We start from the raw sequence: 23,987 nt of genomic DNA on the forward strand, positions 1-23,987 counted from the left end.
GCTCCTGATAACAGCCAGGAAATGCAGAGGTAGAGAAGCAGGGAGAGGACGAGGTGTGGTATCACTGATTACCGTGTGCTCTGTCTCCTGCTGGGAGCTCTGTGAAGCTGCTTTTCCGTGTTCCCTGTCCTCCAATCTCCGACACGAGTCCCAGATGTCGAATCCGTGCTGCATTAGCTGATAGGGGACCTCTCCTCACTTTTTTCTCTGTCAGCTTCTTATTCCATTCAGTGCTTGGCTGAGTTCTTTATCTCCTCATTTGACACCATGGGTCCGAGGATTGACGTTTGTCTCTGTTTTACTTAGTTTTTTGGGTCTTTGCTATGGAGTGATGGTGTGGTGCTTCTGTCTATGGTGCCATGTTGGCCGAAGTAGAGCATTCAATTTTGAACATTTCGAATAATATAAGTAAATATCAGTCTAGTCTATTTTTTAACTTTGCGGATAAAAATACAACGTTAAAGTTTTATCAGCTGTTGCACTAAGAATCCAATAGACCTATGCAATAGCAAACATTTAAAATCATTTCCCAGAATGCAGTTTCAAAGTCTTCAGCCAGTGACTTGTACAGAGAGTTTCATAGCGAATGTGGGATTGTGTTGAATTCAGACCTTGTATCTTTTTTTTTTTTTTTTTATCTCAACCTGCATCTAATCTCACCACTACATGCGATTGAGACAATTTCATGTCGCAGTGGCTACTTGAGCAGGACAAATTTTAGTAAATAGCACTGATTCTCCTGGGAGACTGTGACAAACTGCATGTTTATCCAAGCATTTTGAAAATTGAAGTTTCCTCTGCTTTTAGTTTGTTAACTTTGGACAGTTGCTGACTATTAATATGTGTTACATATAATAATGAATAGGTAATTCCTTTTCAGGTAATTTCATTGTTTCGTTGATTGTAACATGCTACCATGGTTGAGTATTATATTTCATGGCAGTGATGAAATTTATCATATTTTAGTTTAGAGAAACCATTTCCAGAGCTTATCTTCTGCCCATGTAAGCTCAGTTTTCTTTGTATAAAAATTAAGGCTAGTTTGAATAGATAAATCCATAGTTAATTCAGAACTGTTCATCAGTCTACCCTCTCCCCAGTACAGGTAGTCCCCAGGTTAAAAACGGCCAACTTCCTTACAGCCCATAGTTACAAACCAACCTCTGGAAAGCCTGTTATATTAAAAACTTGAGGTACATACAATTGTTCATAATAACAAGCAGGCCCTACTTTTTGACGTGCATAAAAACATTATTATTGTTACTATATTATCATGTTAAAGATGTTTTAGTATATTTGGAAGCGTTTCTTTAATTTTTTTTTATGCTTGGAAAGGTATACTATATACTAAGACAAACATTTGGCTAACATTAGATATGACTGTACCTAACTGTTTCGGCTTCTACATGCAAATTTGACTTAAAGACAGACTTAGGAACAGAAGTTGTTCGTAATCCGGGGACTGCCTGTATACCTCTTAAAAAGTAGCAAGCTGTCAAATTATCTCAGACCCCTTTACTGTCTAGCCAGAGCAGGTGATGCTGCCTTCTGTAGCGCTCAAAAATCAAAAGATCTGCTCCAGACATATTTAGGCACTTCTTCTACCCCCCCCATATACCCTTAATATCCCATTGCACAATATTTTTCTTTTCATGTAATTGTTTTATATATTTGTTTTCTCATTACACTATAAAGTCCTCTGAGACCCCATTACTTAGTAAACCCTACATGGTGGGTACTTACTAAATATGTTGAAAATTGTTATAAAAGAATAAATACTTAATAACCCAAACATTAATTTCTGTAAAGCCCTGTTAGTATAGCATCATCGTTTTCATTCTTACCTGCTCAGTTATTGAATAACATTATGTTTTGTATTTGTGTATTTTATCACAAATCATAATCCACTTTGGTTTGCTGCAATATTGTTATTATAAGACCTTATAGTTTTAATGATTTTGTGCTTTAATTTGATTTTATTTTGTAACTTTTTAAAACTTTATTATAATTAATTTATGCCTTTAAAATATTATTCTAGTTACAGATGAATCTATACGCTCTTATTCTGGAAGTGATATGCCAAGAAATGACAGTAGCATGTGGTCAAAAGTAACTGAGGAAGGAACAGAGTTGCCACAACGGCTTGTGAGGAGTGGTTTAACTGGAACTGAAATAGACCCTGAAAATGAAGAACTTATGTTGAACATTAGTTCTCGGCTACAAGCAGCAGTTGAAAAACTTCTGGAAGCCATTAGTGAGACTAGTAGTCAGGTAACCTCCTGATGTTTCTCATATACACTGAATTTGAAGTAGGTTTTCTTTTAAGCAGTGGAATGATGAAACCTTTTTTCTCTGCTGTCCCACAGAAATTGAATTAGGCTCCCCTTTAATAATTGATTTCTTTGTGATAGCCAATACTGGTATCATTATTCTTCTCAGGTAGTAAGGATTAATTCAATACACTGATGGGCCTTCTCAGTTCTAAAGTTTAGTGTTGTTTTAATTTTCAGATTTTCTATACTCTTACGTGCTACTTTTTTGATAACCAAAGAGATCTTAATTTCACCATTGTATGAAATGTTACATTAAAATATATTAATTATTTTAAGGACTAGTGATATAAGGAATACCTAAAACAAACTGTATTCTCTAATATGGCATAACATACTACTGTTACAATTTGATGATAAATCAAACTTGAAATTCTTTCACATGATTTTTGCATCCTTTTCACAGATATAAATAGATTGCTTCACTTTACAGTACTTTGATTGGAAATTAGAATGTGGGACACTTTCTACATTAAATACTGTTTTTATGGAAACTTAAAAACATATATAATCATTGTATTTATAACTTAAATTGCAAATTTCTCTGTCTATAAAATTTTATACCATGTATGGTAACTGACTCTTAAGTTACTATATTCAGAATTTTAAAATAAATTCACTTATTTAAAAATGTTTAACCTGAAACAAGTGTAGAATCATAGCTGTCTTGTTAATCAAATGAATGCACCGTTGTTACCAGCTACGTGGTTAGTATCATTAACAATATTTTGATATCTTTATTCAGAGTATGCTAAATGCAGGTATTTCACAATATAGGAAAACAAGTTGAGAAGTTGAAAGAGTATCTTTGTTTTCTTATTTCTGATGTCTGGCCTGGCTTTCATTGATGCTACTTTTTTTCTATAAGAAATTATTTAGTATGGTATGCTTCTGCAATAGCAATGACTTGGACTGAGCAAATTTGAAAAATATTGTGATATCTTTGATTGTTTAATGCCGTACTCATTTAAGTCAGGTTAATGATTATAGGCCATTTCTTGGCTAGTGACGAAATAACTTGTTAAACATCTACTGCTTGGTTAACTTCTCATTACCAATATATGTTACTCTTTTTTTTTTTTTCTCCTTGTAAGTTGATATTGGAATTCAGTAAAAAAGACATTATCGAAACAGAATATATTTCCATTGAAATAATTGCCATCCAGAGAATAATCTTCAGAAATGACACTTAACCAGAGTTTTCCCCAGATTCATTCTTCTTGATTTGGGGACAGTCTAAATCTTTCATGATATAGTATGAAGTGTATCTTTAAGAACAATAGAACCCTGAAAATTACCACACATTGCAATGAGATATGCCCTATGCCCTATGCTATTATTATACTTCTTCAGTGTGTCTTGATAGACTGGCCAAACTATTCATAGGCAGTTAAGTAGGACTCAAAATTTTTTCCATAGGCACATTCTAAGGTGTAATATGCGTATAGTTATTTAATGGAAGAAATTGCTATCCTTAGGCAATTCTTACTTTCTAAAACTCTCTTTTCTTAGGCAATTCTTACTTTCTAAAACTCTCTTTCACAGCAGGTATAAAATGATGGAAAAACTTATGGTTCAGTAGCTCAAATTTTTTCTTGAGCATCATAAAGAAGCAGAAGTGTAGTATTCCTGAAAACTCAAATCTTTTGTATTTGCCAATAGCAAAAGGATGACTGTCTTAGTTACCTAGTGCTGCCCTAATAGAAATATCACAAGTGGATGGCTTTAAAGAACAGAAATTTATTTTCTCACAGTTCAGGAGGCTAGAAGTCCAAATTCAGGGCCTGTATTTTTTTTTTTTTCTGTAGGGAGAGGTCCTTCCTTGTCTGTTTCAGCTTTTAGTACCTGCCAGCAGTCCTTGGCGTTCCTGGGCTTGTGATGGGTCTTTTCCCATCCTCTCTTCATCTTCTTTCTATGTGTGTGTCTCTCTATGTTCTAGTCTTTAATACCTTAGGAGTGCTTAGGTTTAGGATCCACCCTATATTGGTATTGTCTCATTAACATAACAAAAGAAAAACTCCTGTTTCCAAACAGGGTCATATTTACAGCTACAGGGGTTAGGATTTCAACACATATTTTGGGGGGACACAGTTCACTCCATAATATTGATCTTTAGTGCATATGACAATAGTGGTCACATCTTTAAAACTTTAACAGTGAGTTATTTTTTTATTGCCGGCAGCCTAGTTGCTCATAAGGAAATGCCACCAGGAAAAACCAGCTTTGTGTTATTAATTTTAAAAAGCCTTTAAATTATACTCTTGGATCAAAAAATTTTATTTCAGCCTCAGGTTCAGTAGATTTCATTTAAATTCCAACATTGCAATTATGAATGCTATGTCATATTGTGAAATTCCATGGCTACTATAATAAAATTCACAGTTTCCAGTAAGATTTACTACTTCTTAAAGTCTTTGCTTTTCTAATTAACTTAAGCCCTATATTGGCTTTCTTTTAGAATGCTTAAGCTTAAGCCAGATTTACATTATGCTGCCCACTGAATCACCTGAGCTGTTTTAGGCATTTTCTATTGTTGCTTTTCAGCACTTTAAAGCTGAATGCATATGCATCATAATTATCCCTTTGACTTGTAGAAGTTGTATAGTATAGATGACTCTAATTTCTACATGACCTTTTTTTTTTTTTGCCTTTTCAGCCATATTAGTATTTTAATTTCTGTAATTTGTACTTTCTTTTGTGCTATGAAAACAACTAATACTTTTATTCTCTTGATCACTATTAAATACTTTGGGCCGAATCTTAACCAGGTTAATAGCTGTTGCGAACTACTCGATAACACTTTGAATCATGGCAGGCTAATTACCACAACATAGTGTTTGTCTCCTGATGTGCACCGTGGAACATGGTGGATAAATCACAAGTTATCAGTGACTGGACTTGTTCCTACAGGCTACTGAAGAAACTCCCCCGTAATTTATTAATGCTGCCAGCAGGCAGGTGTGTGTGAGATCTGCCTAACACTCCATTCCCCAGACCAAGACCGTAGGTCATTGCAACTATTCGCTTATATAACCAGGTAGTTAGGTACAGTGGGAACCTGGCTATGGATAGCATTTTCCAGATTGTTTTCAGTTTGTTAAATATTAAAGCACCACAAAAGCTTTGCCTAGAGGAGTAGTTTTTGAAGTGTGTTCCCAAACCAGCAACAACAGTACCACAGGGGCCTTGCAAGAGACGTAAATTCCCGGGTCTTGCCTCAGACCTACGGAATGGATAACTGGGTACAAGGCCCAGCAAACTATGTTTTAACAAGTCCTTTAGCCAATTCTCATGCACGTTGACGTTTGAGAACCACTGATCTAGAAAATATTAGTGTAATGTTTACATTCGTCAGGCTTAATTTTGAAAAAAAAAAGTGTTCTACTAATACCTGTTATGTGAAAGGTTGAATTTATTATTGAAATTAGGTATAGAAATGAGGTATTTCTTAGATGAGTTATAATTTTAAGGCAACAAGAATAGGAACTTTCTAAAACTTTCTTTTAAACAATTTAGTTACTAATCTTCCATATTGATATCCTCATTAAAAATTAAAATTATTTTGAGCCTGATGAATATATTTAAGCTAGTTAGCTTGACACAAAAAAAATGTATAATTTTGTGAAATGACTGGTATTCCATTTTCATCTTAATTTGTCAATGTTTGGTTCTTCATAATGAAATATTTACTTTAATCTTGATTTCTTTTTTCTTGTTATAAAAATAACTGAGAGGTTTTTGGGGTTTTTTTGGCTTTAACAAGGAGAAATTTATTTTCTCACAGACTAGTAGGCTAAAAGTCCAAATTCAGGGTGTCAGCTCCAGGGGAAGGCTTTCTGTCTTTGTTGGCTCTGGAGGAAGGTCCTTGTCATCAAGCTTCCCCTGGATTAGGAGCTTCTCTGCTCAGGATCCCCGGGCCCAAAGGGTGCACTCTGCTCCTGGTGCTGCTTTCTTGGTGGTACAAGGTCCCCCCGTCTCTCTGTTTGCTTCTCTCTTAAGTCTCAAAAGAGATTGCCTCAAGACACAATCCAATCCTGTAGCTTGAGTCCTGTCTCATTAACGTAACTGCCGCCTATCCCACCTCATTAACATCATAGAGGTAAGATTTACAACACATAGGAAAATCACATCAGATGACAAAATGGTGGATAATCACACAATTCTGGGAATCATGGCCTAGCCAAATTGATAGATTTTTTTTTTATATATTAACAGTAGAATTAAGAGGTTTTATTAAAATCACTAATAGAACAGAATTATTAGCAGTCTAATTGTTAAAATAGACTTGGAGGGTATGAGGGCAGAAGCATAGAAACCATTTAGAAAAGTCACTTGCCCAGGCTTACAAGTTAGTAGATGGTAGAGTTAGAATTTGAATCCAGGCGGTCTGGCTTTAGTCCATGCTCTTAACCACTACTTTGTCTGCCCTTTGAAAAAGAAAGCAGTGAGCTACTGTGTCAAATACTGCTAATGGGTCTTTTAAGATACAGACTACTGAATGGATTTTGAAATCTGGAGGTCATCAGTGACCTTAAAAGAGCAGTTTCAGTGAAGTGGTAGAAATGAAAGCCTGATACAAGAGAGAATGAGAGGAGAAGCAATAAAGACTTAAAAGAGAGTAGAAGCGAAGTTGCTAGGTCAGAAGAAAAATTGTGGCAGATTTGATTTGGAGCTTGAGTAAACCAGCTTGCTGTGTTTGAAGAACAACAGTAGTTTTGCATCATAAATACCTGGGGTTGGGAAACAGGTAGAAGCTGACTATAGTGGGATAGGTAGTGGTCACATGTCAAGGTCCCTTCTGGGCTAAGTTAAGGAATTGTAACTGGATTCTTCTGAAAGGTGTTAGCAGGAAAATAACCTTATCAACTTTGTGTTTTAGAGCAGTTGCTCAGGCAACAGTGTGATGGATGGACGAGCAAGAGGGTCGTGAAGAAAGATGCTGAATGTAGAGAGACAGAGACTGTTAAAACCTAATTGCGAGGTGATGAGAGATCAAGTTAAAGCAGAAGGAAAGTGATTTGAAAGCTGTTTAGGAAGTTGAATTTGATAGAACTTGGTATGACTGGATGTGGGTGATAAGGAGGAGGAGGACAGGACCAGGGATGAATCCTTAACTGATCAGGTTGTTCATTATTTCATTTGTTGAGATAGGGGATGCAAAAGAAATGGATAGACTTCAGTTTTAGATAAGCTGAGTTTGAAATGCATGGAGGCGGCATGCAAGTAAAGATACTCACCTAGGGTATGGAGTTTGGGGAGGCATTTGAAGGTTTTGCAGGGTGTACAAAGAGCTAACTTTTGAGCTGGTAAAATGCTGTCATTTAAAAGAGAGTAAAGATAGGTAAATCTATAAAAGAGATTGAGAATGAGAGTTAAAAGGAAAATCAAGACAATAGGGTCATAAACAAAATGAGGAGAGGGTCAGGTCAGATACCATGGAGAGGTAAGGGTTTAGTGTCCATTAGATTTTTCTATACCTTGATGACAATATTTTAATAGAATGATAGAGGAGGAATTCAGAATTCAAGGAGTTGAAGAAATACAGTAATTTCATGACCTCTAGCTTTGGAGAAAGCAGAAGAGCACTAGCTTAAGAAAAGGAGAGTGATCTTTTTAAGTTGGAATAGTTTATATTGTGTAGCAATGGAGAAGTGGGAGATGCAGGACGGAGGGGATGGGTTTTATGGAGATAGATCTTGGGGTAGCTGAGAATGGAATCCAGAACACAGGTGAAGGGTGTGGCCTTTGGATCAGAGGGACTTTATCTCTGTTAAGATTAGGGAGAGGGATTATTGTAGGTAATTGTGAGCTTGTGGTTGTGGGTGGGGTAAATTTCATGGAAAAGGTCCCATGATCTAAGTAAATATTGTTGCATGTTTGGTGTAGTTTTATATGTTCTGTAGTTTTGGTGAAAGATGGTTAAGCTTTGTACTTGGTTTTAAGGTTTTGAGCTGCATTCAGTTCCATAGGTACATCCTGCTTTAAAAAAAGAATTAGTAAGCTTTTTCTTTACTATCAGGACATTGGATAGGTATCTGCCTTACAGGCTAATTTCATAATATATGTATTACAGGAGTTTTTTAATTTATGTATTTGATTTGAGAAGTAATTTGCCCAATGGTACGTATAATTCTATATAGTAATACATTTATTATGAGTTTTACTTCTCTTTCACCTAGGAAGGCTACCAGGAAATTAGGCTTGTATTCAATCTATTGCTAATTTTCTGTTGGTTGGAATAACTGTCATTACAGCATTAGGAAAAATGCTTAGAGACTACCTTTAGGCTCTGTCTTAATATTTAGTGCTACTGTAGCAAAGGAAACCCTGGTGGCATAGTGGTTAAGTGCTATGGCTGCTAACCAAAGGGTCGGCAGTTCGAATCCGCGTGGCGCTCCTCAGAAACTCTAGGGGGCAGTTCTACTCTGTTCTGTAGGGTCGCTATGAGTTGAAATCGACTCGACGGCACTGGGTTTGGTTTGGTTTGGTTTGGTTTACTATAGCAAATACCACAAGTGAATGGCCTTAACAAACATATTTATTCTCTCACAGTTTAGGAGGCTAGAAGTACAGGTTCAGGGGTGCCAACTCCAGGGGAAGGCTTTCTCTCTCTGTCAGTTCTGGGGGAAGGTCTTTGTCATCAATCTTCCCCTGGGTCTAGGAGTATCTCAGCACAGGGACCCTGGGTCCAGAGGTTTCACTCCACTCCCAGTCTTCTTTCTTGGTGATATGAGGTCCCTCTCCTCTCTGCTCTGTTCTCTTTTATGTCCCAAAAGGGACTAACTCAAGATACAACCTAATCTTGTAGGTTGAGCCCTGTGGGATTAACGGAACTGCCACTAATCCTGCCTCATTAACATCATAGGGCCTAGGATTTACAACACAAAGGATAATCACACAGATCACAAAATGGTGGACAACCACACAATACTGGAAATCATGACAAGTTGATACACATTTTTGGGGGGACACAATTCAATCCATGATGGGCTCTTAGTTATCTCTTTAGCTCAATCTTTATACAGTAGTCTTTTTGTTATTATACAGAAAAGTTATATTTAAGATTCTTGGATCAAGCAGAAATAGAAATCAGTCTGTTCTGTGAGAACAGTCATGCATCAATTAGTTTTCCAGAATCCAGAGGTACTATTTAGAGCCATAAAAAAAAAAACCAAAGCCGTTGCCTTCAAGTCCATTAGCAGCACTATAGGACAGAGTAGAACTGCCCTATAGGGTTTCCAAGGAGTGACTGGTGGATTCGAATTGCTGAACTTTTGGTTAGTAGCTGAGCTCTCAACCACTATGCCACTAGGGCTATGATATTTATTTTTTATTTAGAGCTATAGTAGTTTATTTACCAAGAGATTCTTTTAGGCCCTAGAAAAAATTAGTGAATAAGGAATTTATTCCCACAGAGTGAGTTTCGTTATAGGATAAGGTCTCATGAGTTTCCTAATAATCATTTTTTAGAATAATGGGACCTAAACTACACGAGCCTAGATTTTCTCAAAAAGAGACTTTCCTGAGGATAAAATAGCAGTGTGTACTAAGTTTTTGTTCTGCTGTTGTTGCATTTTAAACATAACTGGAATCAAAGTATTGAAATGCCGTCTAATTTGCCTCGGGTGTGCTCAGCACTGGTCAGGGCTCTGTCAGTGTCTGTACCCAGGATTTAGTCTCTCAACTAAATAAGTAAACAAATCAAAATCCAGAAGAGCAAGGGTGGTGTTTTTACAATGATGAAAATGACGAATGGGGAAAGATTAAATAGCTTGACATTTATGTTTAAATTAAAACTATTTAGTTTGGGAAACATAACACTATACTGCAGATTAATAGCCTTCAAATATACATTGACCTCTTGATTATCAGAAACCTGAGGGTAATAAGTCTGTTTGGATAATTGTGTCCCTCTAAAAAATTATTGGAACTGGGTTTTTTGTTTTTTTTTTTTATCTTAAGGAGAGAAGTGTAATGACATGGCAATATCTGAATAAAAGGATCAGGATATCTTAACTGCAGACAAAGTATAATCTTAATTATATAAAGGATAGGTTATAGGGAAATACATCAAAATGTTCATAATATATTTTTTAATTTTATTATGCTTTAGGTGAAAGTTTACAGTGCAAAGTAGTTTCTCCTTTAAAAACTTGCACACAAATTGTTTTGTGACATTGGTTGCAATCCCCACAATCTGTCAGCACTCTCCCCTTTCCACCCTGGGTTCCCTATGTCCATTCATCCAGTTTTCGTCTCCCTTCCTGCCTTCTTGTCTTTGCTTTTGGGCAGGTGTTACCCATTTGATCTTGTATAGTTGATTGAACTAAGAAGCACATTTTTTTCCTGCCTTCTTGTCTTTGCTTTTGGGCAGGTGTTACCCATTTGCTCTTGTATAGTTGATTGAACCAAGAAGCACATTCCTCATGTGTGTTATGGTTGTTTTATAGGCCTGTCTGATCTTTGGCTGAAAGGTGGACTTTGGGAATGGTTTCAGTTCTGAGTTAGTGGAGGTACGGGGGCCATAGTCTCAGGGGTTCTTCCAGTCTCTGTCAGGCCAGTAAGGCTGATCTTTTTTTGTGAATTTGAATTTTGTCCTACATTTTCCTCCCACTCTGTTCTGGACCACCTGTTGTGACCCCTGTCAGAGCAGTTGATGGCACCATCTAATTGTTCTGGGCTCAGGCTTGTGGAGGCTGTGTTTCATGTGGTCCATTAGTCCTTTGGACTAATATTTCCTTTGTGCCTTTTGATTTTCTTCATTCACTTTTGCTCCGGATAGGATGGGACTGATTGATGCATTTTAGATGGCTGCTTGCAAACTTCTAAGATAATAGACGCTACTCCCCAGACTAGGTTGTGGAACATTTTCCTTATGAACTGTGTTATACCAGTTGATCTAGATGTTTCCCAAGACCGTGGTCCTCAGCCCCAGTAACTGGTCCCTCAAGGTGTTTGGCTGTGTCTAGGAAGCTTCTATGACTTTGCCTTGGTCAGGTTGTACAGACTTCCCCTATATTGTGTGTTGTCTTTGCCTTCACTAAAGTTAACACTTGTCTGCTATCTAGTTAGTGGTTTCCCCTCCCCACCCTCCCTGTCCCTCTTAACCATCAATGAGTGTTTTTTTCTGTGTATAAACATTTTCTTGAGTTTTTATAATAGTTGTCTCATATAATATTTGTCCTTTTGTGGTTGACTTATTTCACTCAGCATAATGCTCTCCAGATTCATTCATGTTGTGAGATGTTTCACGGATTCATCATTGTACTTTATGGTTGTGTAGTATTCTACTGTGTGTATGTACCACAGTTTATCTGTTGATGGGCACTTAGGTGGTTTTCATCTTTTTGCTGTTGTGAATAATACTGCAGTAAACATGGGTGTGCATATGTCTATTCATGTGACAGCTCTTATTTCTCTAGGATATATTACTAGGAGTGGGATTGCTGGATTGTATGGTATTTGTATTTCAAGCTTTTTAAAGAGGTGCCATGTTGTTTTTTATAGTGGTTTGAACTGGTTTTGACTGCAAAAAAAAAAAAGTTTTATATGCCTTCTAAGCAGGGCTTTGAACTGGTTTGTTCCAGTTTGAACACCTGCTAAGAATTTACATTTCCAGTCCAGATATACTGAATCAGAATCTATAGTTTAACAAGATCCCCAGGTGATTCTTATGTATAATAAATTTTGAGAATCACTGCAGTACTAATGGCTCTCAGAATTGGTCCCTAACCAGCAGTATTAGCATTGCCTGGGAACTTGGTAGAAATGCAAATTCTCAGCAATTTTGAACCTGACCAAACTGGCTCGAAGCCCTGTTTCTAAGATGAAAAAGGAAATACAATATAATTTGAATTATTTTAAGTCGAGATCACCTTTCTGAAAATCAGTTGCTATAATGTGCTATCAGTTAATATACTGTTGTTATGAGGACTGTTTGCCGCCATCCTAAATCATTTGATCTAGTGCTTTTGGGAGGCCTTTTGTTTTGCTTTTTTTTTCCTTTCTAGTTTTTCTCTCCTTTCTTTCTGGTTAGGTCTTATCGTGACCTACTTGTTACTATTTATAAGGAGATAGCTCTTACTTACAAGTTTTTGTTTTTGCTTCAAATAAGAGAAATTAAACACCAGCTTATCAAAATAAACCATAATTTGCAGAGAGAGCAGGGAAAGAGAGGTATTTGATCTACTAAGTGTGGATGTCACCACTTCTTAAAGTTGAACAGCTAGGATATTGATAATTTTATGTCTGCCAAAGTTCCAGTAAAATCAAATTTAGCTGCAGCAGTGGTAGGGCTAGGCCTCCAACTTGTACAGTTGCTAAGACATCTTCACAGACTAACTAGGGGAATCACATAATAATGAGAAATTTGTCATTGCCAAGTTCTAGAATTGCCAAGAAGCAGCTGCCCCTTTCATGCCCCGTACCTTCTCCTTATAGATGCTGAGCACATTTTCTCTGCCTTACTGGTTAGCCCATCGTGAAGGATTTGGATATTGGTGCCTTTAAAAAATGTTATATACTGAAAGTGGCAATAAAATGGATTTTGTGGATATTACCTGCTTGCTTTAGTATGGGGTTTTTCTATATTAGACAAAGGCTTTCTGGGTTTAAGATATTTAGATATTGAATAGAGAAAAGTCACCAAAATTAGAGCTTTTTGCTTTATTGGAAAAAAATTTATTATTGAGAACTTTTTAATATTAAAAAATAAGGTGTTTATCTTTAAAAATTCTAAATGGCTGGTTTATTGAGTATTCCCCAGGTTTCTGGAGTGACCAGAGGCTAACTACTACTCCTATGTGCCACTTGGGCTTTTAAACTTCAGTCAGAGTTCATAGGATCTCTTACATGGTATAATTGCTTGCAGCTTAGAGAGGGTTTTTTTCCCTTAACATTTCCTCTATGAACAATTCAATGTGGAAATAGATTATAAATGAACTATCTGTACTTAGTTTCAGTGGCTGCACAAAAGGATGAGTATTAGCTCTAAGGAGATCAGAAGCAAGTGCTTGATTTAGTTTTCCAGAAATAAGGATAATCATTTGATATACTTGAATAACTGAATTAGAAATGTGGACCTAAACATACTGGTTTCACATTTTTAAATTAAAACAATTTTTTTAATGGGATGGAAAACCACCAGCTTATTTTAGAAGCATTATGAACTTGCCTAAATGCCCTATTCAGAGCTCTGACGTGGAACTTGGATCCTGTTAGGCAAGCTTTTTTGTGGGCGGATTAACTCACATTCCACCTGTCAGTGTACCTGTAGGTAAAGACAGTACACCACACCCTGTGTTCTGACCTTTTCCTCAGAGGACACCAACTAGAATCCTTTGGCCCAGCAGGAGAGACTGTTTGAACAGCTCAGTTCAGAAGAGCTTTTCCTTTTGAATTGAGTGAGGCAGCAAGAACTAATGTTTGTTGCAACTGCATTTCTCAAGACTGCTCCTATGGAGATTTAAAACTTGACCTTCCCTGTCAGGTTCTGCTTGGAAGGCTTATTTATTAACACAGACATATATATGATATTGAAAGTTATTTTATTGCTCAGCTAATTAGATATATTTTCTTTCCTCTATTCTTCAGGGATTTTAATTATTTTAGTTGAAAAGAGGTCTGTTTAGTTGGCTTCGGTTTTTGTTTTTTGTGTTTTTAGTTTTGCTTTTTGGATGAAGACTGATGGCGATCTAGTTTTTTTTTTTTTTTTAATTTCTAGAGATATTTTTCTGAACTTTTCCCTCCCTTTTATTATTCAACTGTGTGGATTAATTTTGTAATATTTATTTGATAGTGCTAAAAAGAATTTTCATACTGATTTGAAAAATTTATCTTGATAAACTAAACAGAACTTTTTAAATGTAGTGAAAAACTGGTAAAGCAGATGAGGAAGATCGGCAGCTCCATCTTGTAGAATGGATTCTTACAGGACTTACTTGGCAACCGTCAGACTCAGTGGCTCATGGTTGGAAGAACAAGATGAAGACATTTATGAGGTTGAATCTCGTGTCCCTTTACCAAATCCTTTTCCTCTATGTGAACCTTTGGATGAAAATAATTCAGTAATTGTTAATACTTCTATTTTTCATTTTATTCACAAAAGAAATGGGCACATATTAAAGCTTATTTCTAGAATTTCACTGCCTACTCCTCCTTATTCAGTAAGTATGAAAACAATATTGATTTAGTTAAAAATCTGTGTATAGTGAGAAGTGAAATTTTAAGTGTCTTTAGAAAGGTTAAATGCAGTAGAGCCTTGTTTTGTTGTTTGGCGTGTTGCTCCATGTTCATCATGGATATATTAAAGGGCTAAATTTGGTCTAAGAGCCCCAACTTGGCTACGTTTTTAATTCAGGAAAGCAGAATGAGATAATATTACAGTTCTTCAGTCCCAGGAAAGCTGTTTAAAAAGATCCCGCTTCTCTTTGAGTATCTTGCTTTTGTTTTTATTATGCCCATCTGAGTAAAAACGGAATGATTATATTTGAGAGAATAGGCGTTGTGGTACCTAAAACAGCTAAGTGACTTGTCGTTGAGCCAATTAGGGAATGTTTGCAATCAATCGATGGCTTATTGACTGTAGCACCAGTCAAGAAAAAGATTGTTTTCCATCTGCCTACTGATCCTATGAGGAGATACTCTTTAGAGCTTTTTATGTGAAATGTATTTTATAAACATTAAGAACAAATGTTTAGCATAAAGAGGCTGGGTATTTAGTATTTCAGGTTCCGCGCTTACATATGTTGTCAATGATTTACCACAAGTTACTCAGCACTTCTTAGGACTTCCCTGACTGTAACTATAATGTACTAGCTGATATTTAACAAGCCAGGTGGCGTTCAGAAGTTAGTTTTATTGCCTCTCCTGCAACTTTTATATTAAAGTGACAGAATATTTACTTAGGCTTTACACATGCTTTAAAAAAAAAAAAATATTGTGGTAAAATACATTTAACTCAAAAATTTCCGTTTTAACCATTTCTAAATGTGCAGTTCAGTAATACTAATTACTTCACTATGTTGTACAACTATCACTACTATCACTTTCCAAAAGTTTTTCTTCATCTCAAACAGAAAGTCAGTATTTGTACATACTTTTAATGTAATAGTAAAAAATAAGTTTCTTAAATATTTTGAAAATATAAAATTTTATATGCCTCATAGTAGTATACATGTTGGGGATAAATCATACGTTGGCTGAATGAGATTTTTTAAAGCATAAACTGTTTGGATGGGCATTTGAAGGGGTTTCATATCCCAATAAAATGTGGATCCCATCTTTTATAAATGAAGTTAGTTTGCTAGATTTTACTGTTTGGTTGTTAAAACCTATTTATTTATTTTTATAAACCTGATGTTATTACTTATGGCTTTATGGTAAATATCATTTTAATGCACTTTAAGAGTAATTTAGATCTTACCAAGGAGTAATATATAGAAGACTAATTTTCCTATTTAAAGCAAATATTTAGTGGTTTGTATAGTAAATTTGAAAAAGAAAAAAATTCGTATCATTTTTGAGCATAGCTTTGAACTCTTAGAAGTTTCGTATGTTTTATAGGCAACCATTATATAATTCACATTGTTAAAATTACATATGTATATGTAGAAGTAAATAGAAGCAGTTGATATATTTTTAAAATTCGGGTTATGGCTATAAAACCAGGGGAGTAGTTCTGTATAAATTAGTTTATTACTCTATGGTCATGTTTCTTTATAATAAAAACTAATGTATATTAGTTATCCACATTTAAAGGAAAAATACCCTTTGCCAATCAAAGGTAAAAATATTTATAAAATTTTATCCTTTTTGAGGTAAAAACATATTACAGATATTTTATGATTTAAAATTTATACTTAATTTTTTATTATGAATCTTAAATGTGTGTTCACATTATTTTCAGTTAATAAAATGTGAATGACATTTAAAGCATTTTATTAAAACAACAAAAATTGCATACTGGATATTTTGGAAATTGATTTAGAGTAACCATAAAGAATTTTAATAACTGTAAAATCCATTTGCTGTGGTAAATAACCATTTAGATGTGAAGAGCAGAGGTCTTTTGTTTAACAATAAGCTAGTCTTAAATATCATAATTTTATAGTACATTGCTGATGTCTGACTATAGGTTAGACACCACTTTACATTTGATTCATATTTTAAGTTTAAAATATGGTCATCTTTCTAATACGCAAAACTTGATATATAAATTTTAAAAATCTTTCAACATTACTATGAGCCTATTATTAATGTATATGGCCGTCTTTTTTTTTTAATTTATTGAATACTGTTAATGATCTAGGACTAAGAACTAGAAACATATGAGCTCAAATCTTTCCCACGTTGTTGTTTGGATAAAAACAGATAAGCAGGTACTGGCAGTCAGAAGCCCAGAAAATGAAGGTGGATTCAGTGCTTTTCTGCAGTTTCATACATTGTAGTCAGTAACAGTGATCCAGTTATCTCCCCATTGTACTTTGTCACCTTAGAACTTACTTAAGAATGAGGTGAGTATGTGCCAGTAACAGCATTTTAAGGAGGCTATGTTTGTGGTCAATGCCTTGTATTCAGAGATTTAAAAAATGAACTGAATATTCATATAGAGTCTTGCAGGTGTTTCACAAATGGATAGAATTATAAAGCTTTTAGTTAAAACATGTGGCTTATAAATGTAATTTCTTTTTGTTGTACCACTATGATTTTGTATCATTGATGCCATTATATTCATATTATTAGTCCCCCAAAGTATCAACACAGCAAACATTATAGGAATCACAATCAATTGAATATTAAATACAAAAAAAAAAATACAAAGGAAATAAAATTTACTGTAGAGCACACAGTTACATAAAATGCTTTAGCAAATACAAAAAAGAACCTGTGCTTCCTTAAGATTGTATCTCCCTTTATTTGATAGAATGCAGATCTAGTGATTCAAATTGGTTTATTTCCAAAAGAAGCCTATTCTTTAGTAAAACCAGAATGTACCTCTTATGGAAAGTTGTACACAGCTAATCTACTTTTTTACTACGATTAATTCTACTACTAATGTTAGCATGCACTAGAAATATTTAAATAACTGTGATTCAAGAATCTTTATTTTTATTCAAATTCTTTTTTATTTAGCTTTATTGGGGAGTGGGACTGGATTCCCAGTAATTTAATTGTCTTCCTTTGTGTATGCTTTCTCTCCTTGTTTAGCTGGAGCATGCAAAAGTTACACAGACAGAGTTGATGCATGAGTCATTCAGACAGAAACAAGAAACGACAGAGTCCCTCAAGTGCCAAGAAGAACTGCGAGAGCGCCTTCATGAGGAGTCTAGGGCCAGGGAACAGCTGGCTGTGGAGCTCAGTAAGGCTGAGGGTAAGCACCTTGCTGTTGGCAACTGAGACTGGAAAAATTTCAAATCTAAAGATAGAAATTTTGATACACGGCTGGGTTTGGAAACCACCAATCTAATTTAAAGTGACCACTAATTTAAAGTTGTAGTTTATCTTCAAAGTTCCTTCAAGTAATTTTTAAAGCTATATATTTTTTAAATTGTAAAAAGAATTTAATAGGGTTACAAAAAATAGTAAAAATTTTAGAAAATATGGAAATGAATAATGATGTGTTGTTAACATAATCCCATCATCCTAAAACAACTCTTATGATTTAAAGGTGTGGAAACTGAAGCTAAGAGATGTTAATAAATAAATTGTTCAAGCTAGCCATTAAGTGGTAAAGCCAGGGTTTAAACCCTAAAGCCCCATGTGTGTTTTATTTTGAGATACTGTTGTGGGATATTGGTCTTCTAGAATTTATCAGCCTTTTCTATTACACCTAAAATATGATTCAGTTTATAAGCATCTGATTTATATTCAGCTTTCCAGGAACCTATGTATTTATACCTGTTTAATATAAAATATAAAATGAGTTATACTTACATGATGTGATTCTTTAGCATAGCAGAGTAATACAAAGTTCAGAGAAATTTCATATTTAGTCACAATGGTTAAGAAATATGGTATGTTCCAAGAAAAAGGCTGCTTGGAACATACCATATTTAAAGTCAGTGGTTACTTGTGAGTGGCCTTGTAAGGTACAGCAAATAGTCTCCCTCCAACTAGAGCAACAACAACAGAAAAGAAGCTAAGGAACCTACCTAACTATGTTTCAAAAAAAGGAACCTCATAAAGCAGTACCTATGAGACCTGAAGAAACCTAGATGATGCCCGGCCAACGCTTAGTTGATCAAAGATTTTAGTTGAATCATAATCAAGAGGGGAAAGATGTCAAAGAGAAAAATTAATAACAGACATCTTACTTTGATTTTAAGGTTTTTTTCTCACACACAAAACCCAATATTAACCAGAAAAATTCCTGACCCAAAATTAATCCTGCCAGTGGCTTTTTTCACCCAAAGTTGCTAATCTTTTCTTTCCTGTTTAAAGCCAAGCTTATTTAATTTAAATTTCAAAAGGTATCATGACTGCAGGTGGGTAGAGGGCCAAAGACCACCTTGTGACCTGATATCAGTTGATCTCAGAAAAAGGGGAGGACAGGGTTCAATCAGTCATGTTAAGATTAGAAAATGGTTGATCTTTTATTCTCCTCCCTCCTCTTCTCTTTATAAGTTTCATTGGTAACTGGCCTACTTCACACCATTTGCTTTTTTTTTTTTGGAATCAGAATGGTCTCTATGTAAGCATGTAGAGTAATTGCTTAGAATAAACCTTATGTTTCCCCCCAAAGAAAGTTAGTAGTTAACTGCTATCATCAGCAGCAAATTTATTCGGGAATTGTAATAGGTTGGAATGATTTAAAGTTTTGCTAACAGTGCACTTGTTATTGCTTATGTTAAAATCTAACGGTAAAATTTGAAATGGGTTATAATCCAGTTCTCTGTTAATTTGATTTTACAGGTGTCATTGATGGCTATGCAGATGAAAGAACCTTTTTTGAAAGGCAAATTCAGGAAAAATCTGATGTAATAGATCGTCTTGAGCAGGAGTTGTTATGTGCAGGTGGTAGATTACAAGAACTGGAAGCAGAGAGACAGCAGATCCAAGAAGAGAGAGAATTACTGTGCAGGCAGAAGGAGGCTATGAAAGCAGAGGCAGGCCCGGTTGAACAACGTATGTATTTTTCAGACTTTGTATGAAACATTGCTCTCATTTTATTTATATTCTTTAAAAGTTCAAACTGGCTTTTTTTTTTCTTTTTCAGTGCCATTATCATGTGTTTTTATAAGGACTTGAAAAATTGTAAGAAAATCTAACATCTAGGTTAATGTCTTATTAGCTAACAATGTCAATCAAAATTCCCCACCCCCTCCCTCCGCCTTTGGTGCATGTTAGCAGGAAAAGGTCACTCTTTTTTTTTTTTTATTTATCCCTAAACTTCTGCCTTAAGAGGAAGCTGCAAATAATGAGGCGGGATATTTTGAAAATTATATAAAACTTGGTTCTTTTAAGAGCAGAGAGGCAGCAAAAATGTATACTTAGATTAAATAACTGAGGGCAACGACCGGGCACAGGTAGTGAGCAGGTGGAGGTGGACTTCGACCTGCAAGTAGAAGAGGTTGAAAAGGCTGCTGGAAGCCTTTAAATATTTAAATTCATAAATTTCCCTTAATCTTTCTTTAAATGAGAAGTTAGGTAACATCTTGAAGTTAAGGTTTAGAGGTAAAAAAAAAAAAAAGTGTCAGTCTTTGCAATGATGGAACTTTGAGTAGTTTTTTCCATACTACATAATGCAGTTATAAATCTGTAGCTTCACTAATTTCACTTTATCAGTTTAGAAATATTGTGAAGTTCTTTCTGGTTGCTCAGATTAGTTCAGTATAGGTTTAGGGTTGGCATTTTTAATGTGGAAAGTATACATGTGATAAATGTCAATATCCAAGTAATGTTGGAACTTCTTAAAATGTTAGCAGTGATAATAATCAACTTCTACTTTTGCTTCTAATTCTTTTTTTGTGCATTATCCTATTTTAGGAAGCAGAAGGCATATAAATTGTCATGTTTTTGTTATCTTCTTGTTTTATTTTTTCTTTTCCTATTCTCTTAGGACTAGTAGATGCTGCAGTCGATGCAGCACCTGGAACAGGTGTGTTTATGCAATTGCATGGCCAATCTTTGGTGGTAGACTCACATCTCAAAAAATTGGGTGACCTTTTGGATTTTCAACCAACTAACATTATCTCTCATTTTGCAATTCTGCTATTGTGTTTCATACTTACAGTTTTTCTCTTTAACAAATTTTCTTGCAATAAAAATACACATTTTTACTTGAAATTAATATCTTAGATTCATAGTAACCATCATCTCATATCTGTTTTTGCACAGAGCTTGACTATTTCAGTTTTTTAAAGAGTATGTTGTTTTATTAAAACTTTTTTTCATTAACAAATACGTTAAACTCATGTAACCTATGACTTTTCAAAGGCTCTTTCTAAATCAGGAAGTATATAAGATGATGGTATCAGATGGATCAATGAAATCTGGTAAAAATCTTTCTGGTTGATTTTATTTTAACCTCTAATATCAGTATTGTTTTAAAAGGAAAGCTGTTTTCTATAGAAAGCAGTTCTGTAGTTTCCTAGAGAACTATACTTAGTTCTGAGTGCAGTTAGTATGAAGACATTTGAGACATGTTCCTTTCATCTTCTTCACTAGAAAATTGTTTTACTTTTGCCGTGCATACTTATCATTATTAATAGCTAACACTTACATAGAGTCACTATGAGTTGGAATCAACTCAACGGCAATAGGTTTGGTTTTTCTTAATAGTACTTACCACACCCTAAGAACTATTGTTTACATATATTAACTCATTTGAGCAAACATTAACTGTAAGAGATCAGTACTATTATTATCACATGTAAGGAAACTGAAGGATAGCATGTTAAGTGTCACATAGGAGATAAGTGGCAGAGCTAGGATCTGAACCCACGGCCTGCTCCTAAGCACTATGCCACACTGCCTCTCATACTTGTCAGTTTTCCTTTGCCCATGCATGTAAGCATGCAAGAGCAACTCAGGAATATGGATCTAGTAAGGAAAAAGCCTAACTGAAAACTCGGACTGCAGTCGTGTTCCTTTTTCTATAACTGTTAATGGCCTCAGTTAAAAATTTACAGTATTTGATCTTCATGTGTATTGTGTATGCATATAAAAGTGACTCTGAGGGTTTGGAATGAATTGATTTTTACCTTAAGTAAAGAAAATGGTGAGTTTTTCTTCTTGAACTTAATTAGATTTTGTTTTTCTTCATTGTGAAAATGAATTTGTCATTTGCTATGCTGTTTTCACAAAAATATTTTTAGTGACAGGACATATCATTTTTTGTTAATTCTTTATAATTTTATTTATATTAGCTTGTTTACTTATGTAGAAATATATTAAGATATATGATATTTTCATAAGTATTTACCTTATTTTATGTGTCTTTGAATTAAAACCCAGATTTTTCATCTCAAGAAGAAAAAAGTTGAACAGTTACAGATGATTTTAGTGCCATAACATCATTCATTGTGATTTAACTTAGTATACTTTTACCTTTGTAAACAGAATTATTACAGGAAACAGAAAAGCTAATGAAGGAAAAACTAGAAGTACAGTGTCAAGCTGAAAAAGTACGTGATGACCTTCAAAAACAAGTGAAAGCTCTAGAAATAGATGTCGAGGAACAAGTCAGTAGATTTATAGAGCTGGAACAAGAAAAAAATGCTGAATTAATGGACTTAAGACAGCAAAACCAAGCACTGGAAAAGCAGTTAGAAAAAATGAGGAAATTTTTAGATGTAAGTATTCTCAATTTACAGATGGATTATCTCAGTGGAATGCTACTTGCTACTACTTTAGGTTTGTGAATTTTAAATTACGAAGAGACTTATGAGTTCTAATGTTTTCACATACATGTATATTTTACTAATCAATTGAGAAGTACTATTCCAATAAAAAATTCTGATTATTTTTGTTGTACAACTTTTAGAATTCAAAGCCATACAGCCAGATTTTGAATAAACTCTTCCAATTAGCCTTTCTAAATTCAGAGTTAAGAAGCTTATTGTACTCTTAACCAGTGTTCAGAACAAGCACTGGTCCTCAGAGCTAATTGACCACTACTGCTTTACCCTGAGAAGATACACACACAGGTATCAGTGTGCCCTTGGAAAGGGTAGGAACAGTTGTCATGCTGGCATTTCTCCTTCTCCAAAAAGGTTAAATATCTAATTTCACACAGATTTCCTTTTTTAGAGTTTTATTGAAGCCTGATATTCTCTTTACAGATCAGAGAATGAGATTCTTATATTTTACAATTTTAGATATAAAACCTAGATTAGAATGAAATTAGTTTATCAAACAACTTATTTTACATATTTGGTTAATTTAACAGTGGAATTGCTCCTTTGTTCAAAAAATGTAAGTACATTTTAAGGAGAGTACTTTTTTCATTCTGTATTTCATGTTATTTGAATAAAAAAGAACTGTTGTGCTTTAAAGTTTACTTAAATGCTTTCATTTTTGTTTAAGAGCCAAAATAAACTATGAACCATGAAAGAATGTTATCTTTCTAAACCTTCATGGTTTGGGCAACTCTATTATAGGTTCTTTGCCTTCAAACAGAACTATACCTATAATTAAAGCTGGGAAAAACAGCTTCAGTAAATATTGTTGCTTCAGTTACTACTATTATTTTTAAATTTCAGGAGCAAGCCATTGATAGAGAACATGAGAGAGATGTATTCCAACAGGAAATACAGAAACTAGAACAGCAGCTTAAGGTTGTACCTCGATTCCAGCCTATCAGCGAGCACCAAACTAGAGAGGTAAGAACTTTGTTGAAATTGCTTACAGTAATTTGTATTTTGGATATAAAATAAGATACATATAATGAAAAAATTAAAAATGAATTTTTTCTATTGCACATAAATCTTAAAATCAGAAAATTAAATATTCCTTCAACATGAGGAGGTCCTCAAAACCCTAAAAATAAATGTTTGTATTAAAATTTGGACTACGCTCTATTGAATCATTCCTGTCTGTATAACATGTTCTAGTATTGCCCAATTAAATGAACTCCCCTGTTTCTGTTCCCAACAAAACTGATCAAAAGAGTTGCCTATATTAACTGTCTTTACTTGCCCATCTCCCATTCTGCTCTCAGCCCACTCCTATGAAATTTCCAAACCATCTATTTTAATGGGGTTCATACCTCTGCATCTTTGAAACTGGTCTTGTGGAGGTTACACACAATCTCATGACTATATCCAAAAATCATCTCTTTGTCTTCACCTTACTTGACTATTCAGAGGTATTACAGCCACCTTCTTGGAACACTTCCTTCTCTTGGCTGCTGTGTCACCCTGCCTCACTGTCTAATCTCTGTAGTCTTTGTTCTCCTCTATCTAAAATCTAAATGGTGGAGTGCTTCAAGAATTAGTCTTGGGCGCACTCTTCTTTCGTATCAGTATTCTCTTCCTAGGGGATCACCTATAAATGACTCCACATTTATAGGATGTGGAGTCATTTATAGGTGATCCTATAATCTTTGTTGAGCCCCAGTCTTCAATATTCAACCGCCTACTCTGCATATAAGAAGCCCTCGTGACACAACGGTTAAGCGTTTGGCTGCCAACCAAAAGTTTGGCAGTTTGAATCCAT

At 34.8% G+C, this 23,987-nt stretch overlaps 1 protein-coding gene across 8 annotated transcripts in view; it reads left to right on the top strand.

Annotated features, from left to right (window-relative positions):
• AKAP9 (A-kinase anchoring protein 9) overlaps nucleotides 1-23,987 on the top strand; it is a 157,714-nt gene that overhangs the window by 89,124 nt on the left and 44,603 nt on the right. For 5 of the 8 annotated variants that reach the window (XM_049893999.1, XM_049894000.1, XM_049894004.1 and 2 more), the window contains 6 exons: nucleotides 2,039-2,271; nucleotides 17,538-17,700; nucleotides 19,242-19,454; nucleotides 20,389-20,427; nucleotides 21,891-22,123; nucleotides 23,033-23,152. In XM_049893999.1, coding sequence (XP_049749956.1) covers nucleotides 2,039-2,271; nucleotides 17,538-17,700; nucleotides 19,242-19,454; nucleotides 20,389-20,427; nucleotides 21,891-22,123; nucleotides 23,033-23,152 — 1,001 coding nt within the window. Of the gene's footprint in view, nucleotides 1-2,038; nucleotides 2,272-8,444; nucleotides 14,495-17,537; nucleotides 17,701-19,241; nucleotides 19,455-20,388; nucleotides 20,428-21,890; nucleotides 22,124-23,032; nucleotides 23,153-23,987 lie in introns of those variants that run through there. The other 3 variants (XM_049894001.1, XM_049894003.1, XM_049894006.1) reach the window with 2 other exon arrangements.

Source organism: Elephas maximus, chromosome 8 (assembly GCF_024166365.1).
Source record: "Elephas maximus indicus isolate mEleMax1 chromosome 8, mEleMax1 primary haplotype, whole genome shotgun sequence".
NCBI lineage: Eukaryota > Metazoa > Chordata > Mammalia > Proboscidea > Elephantidae > Elephas > Elephas maximus.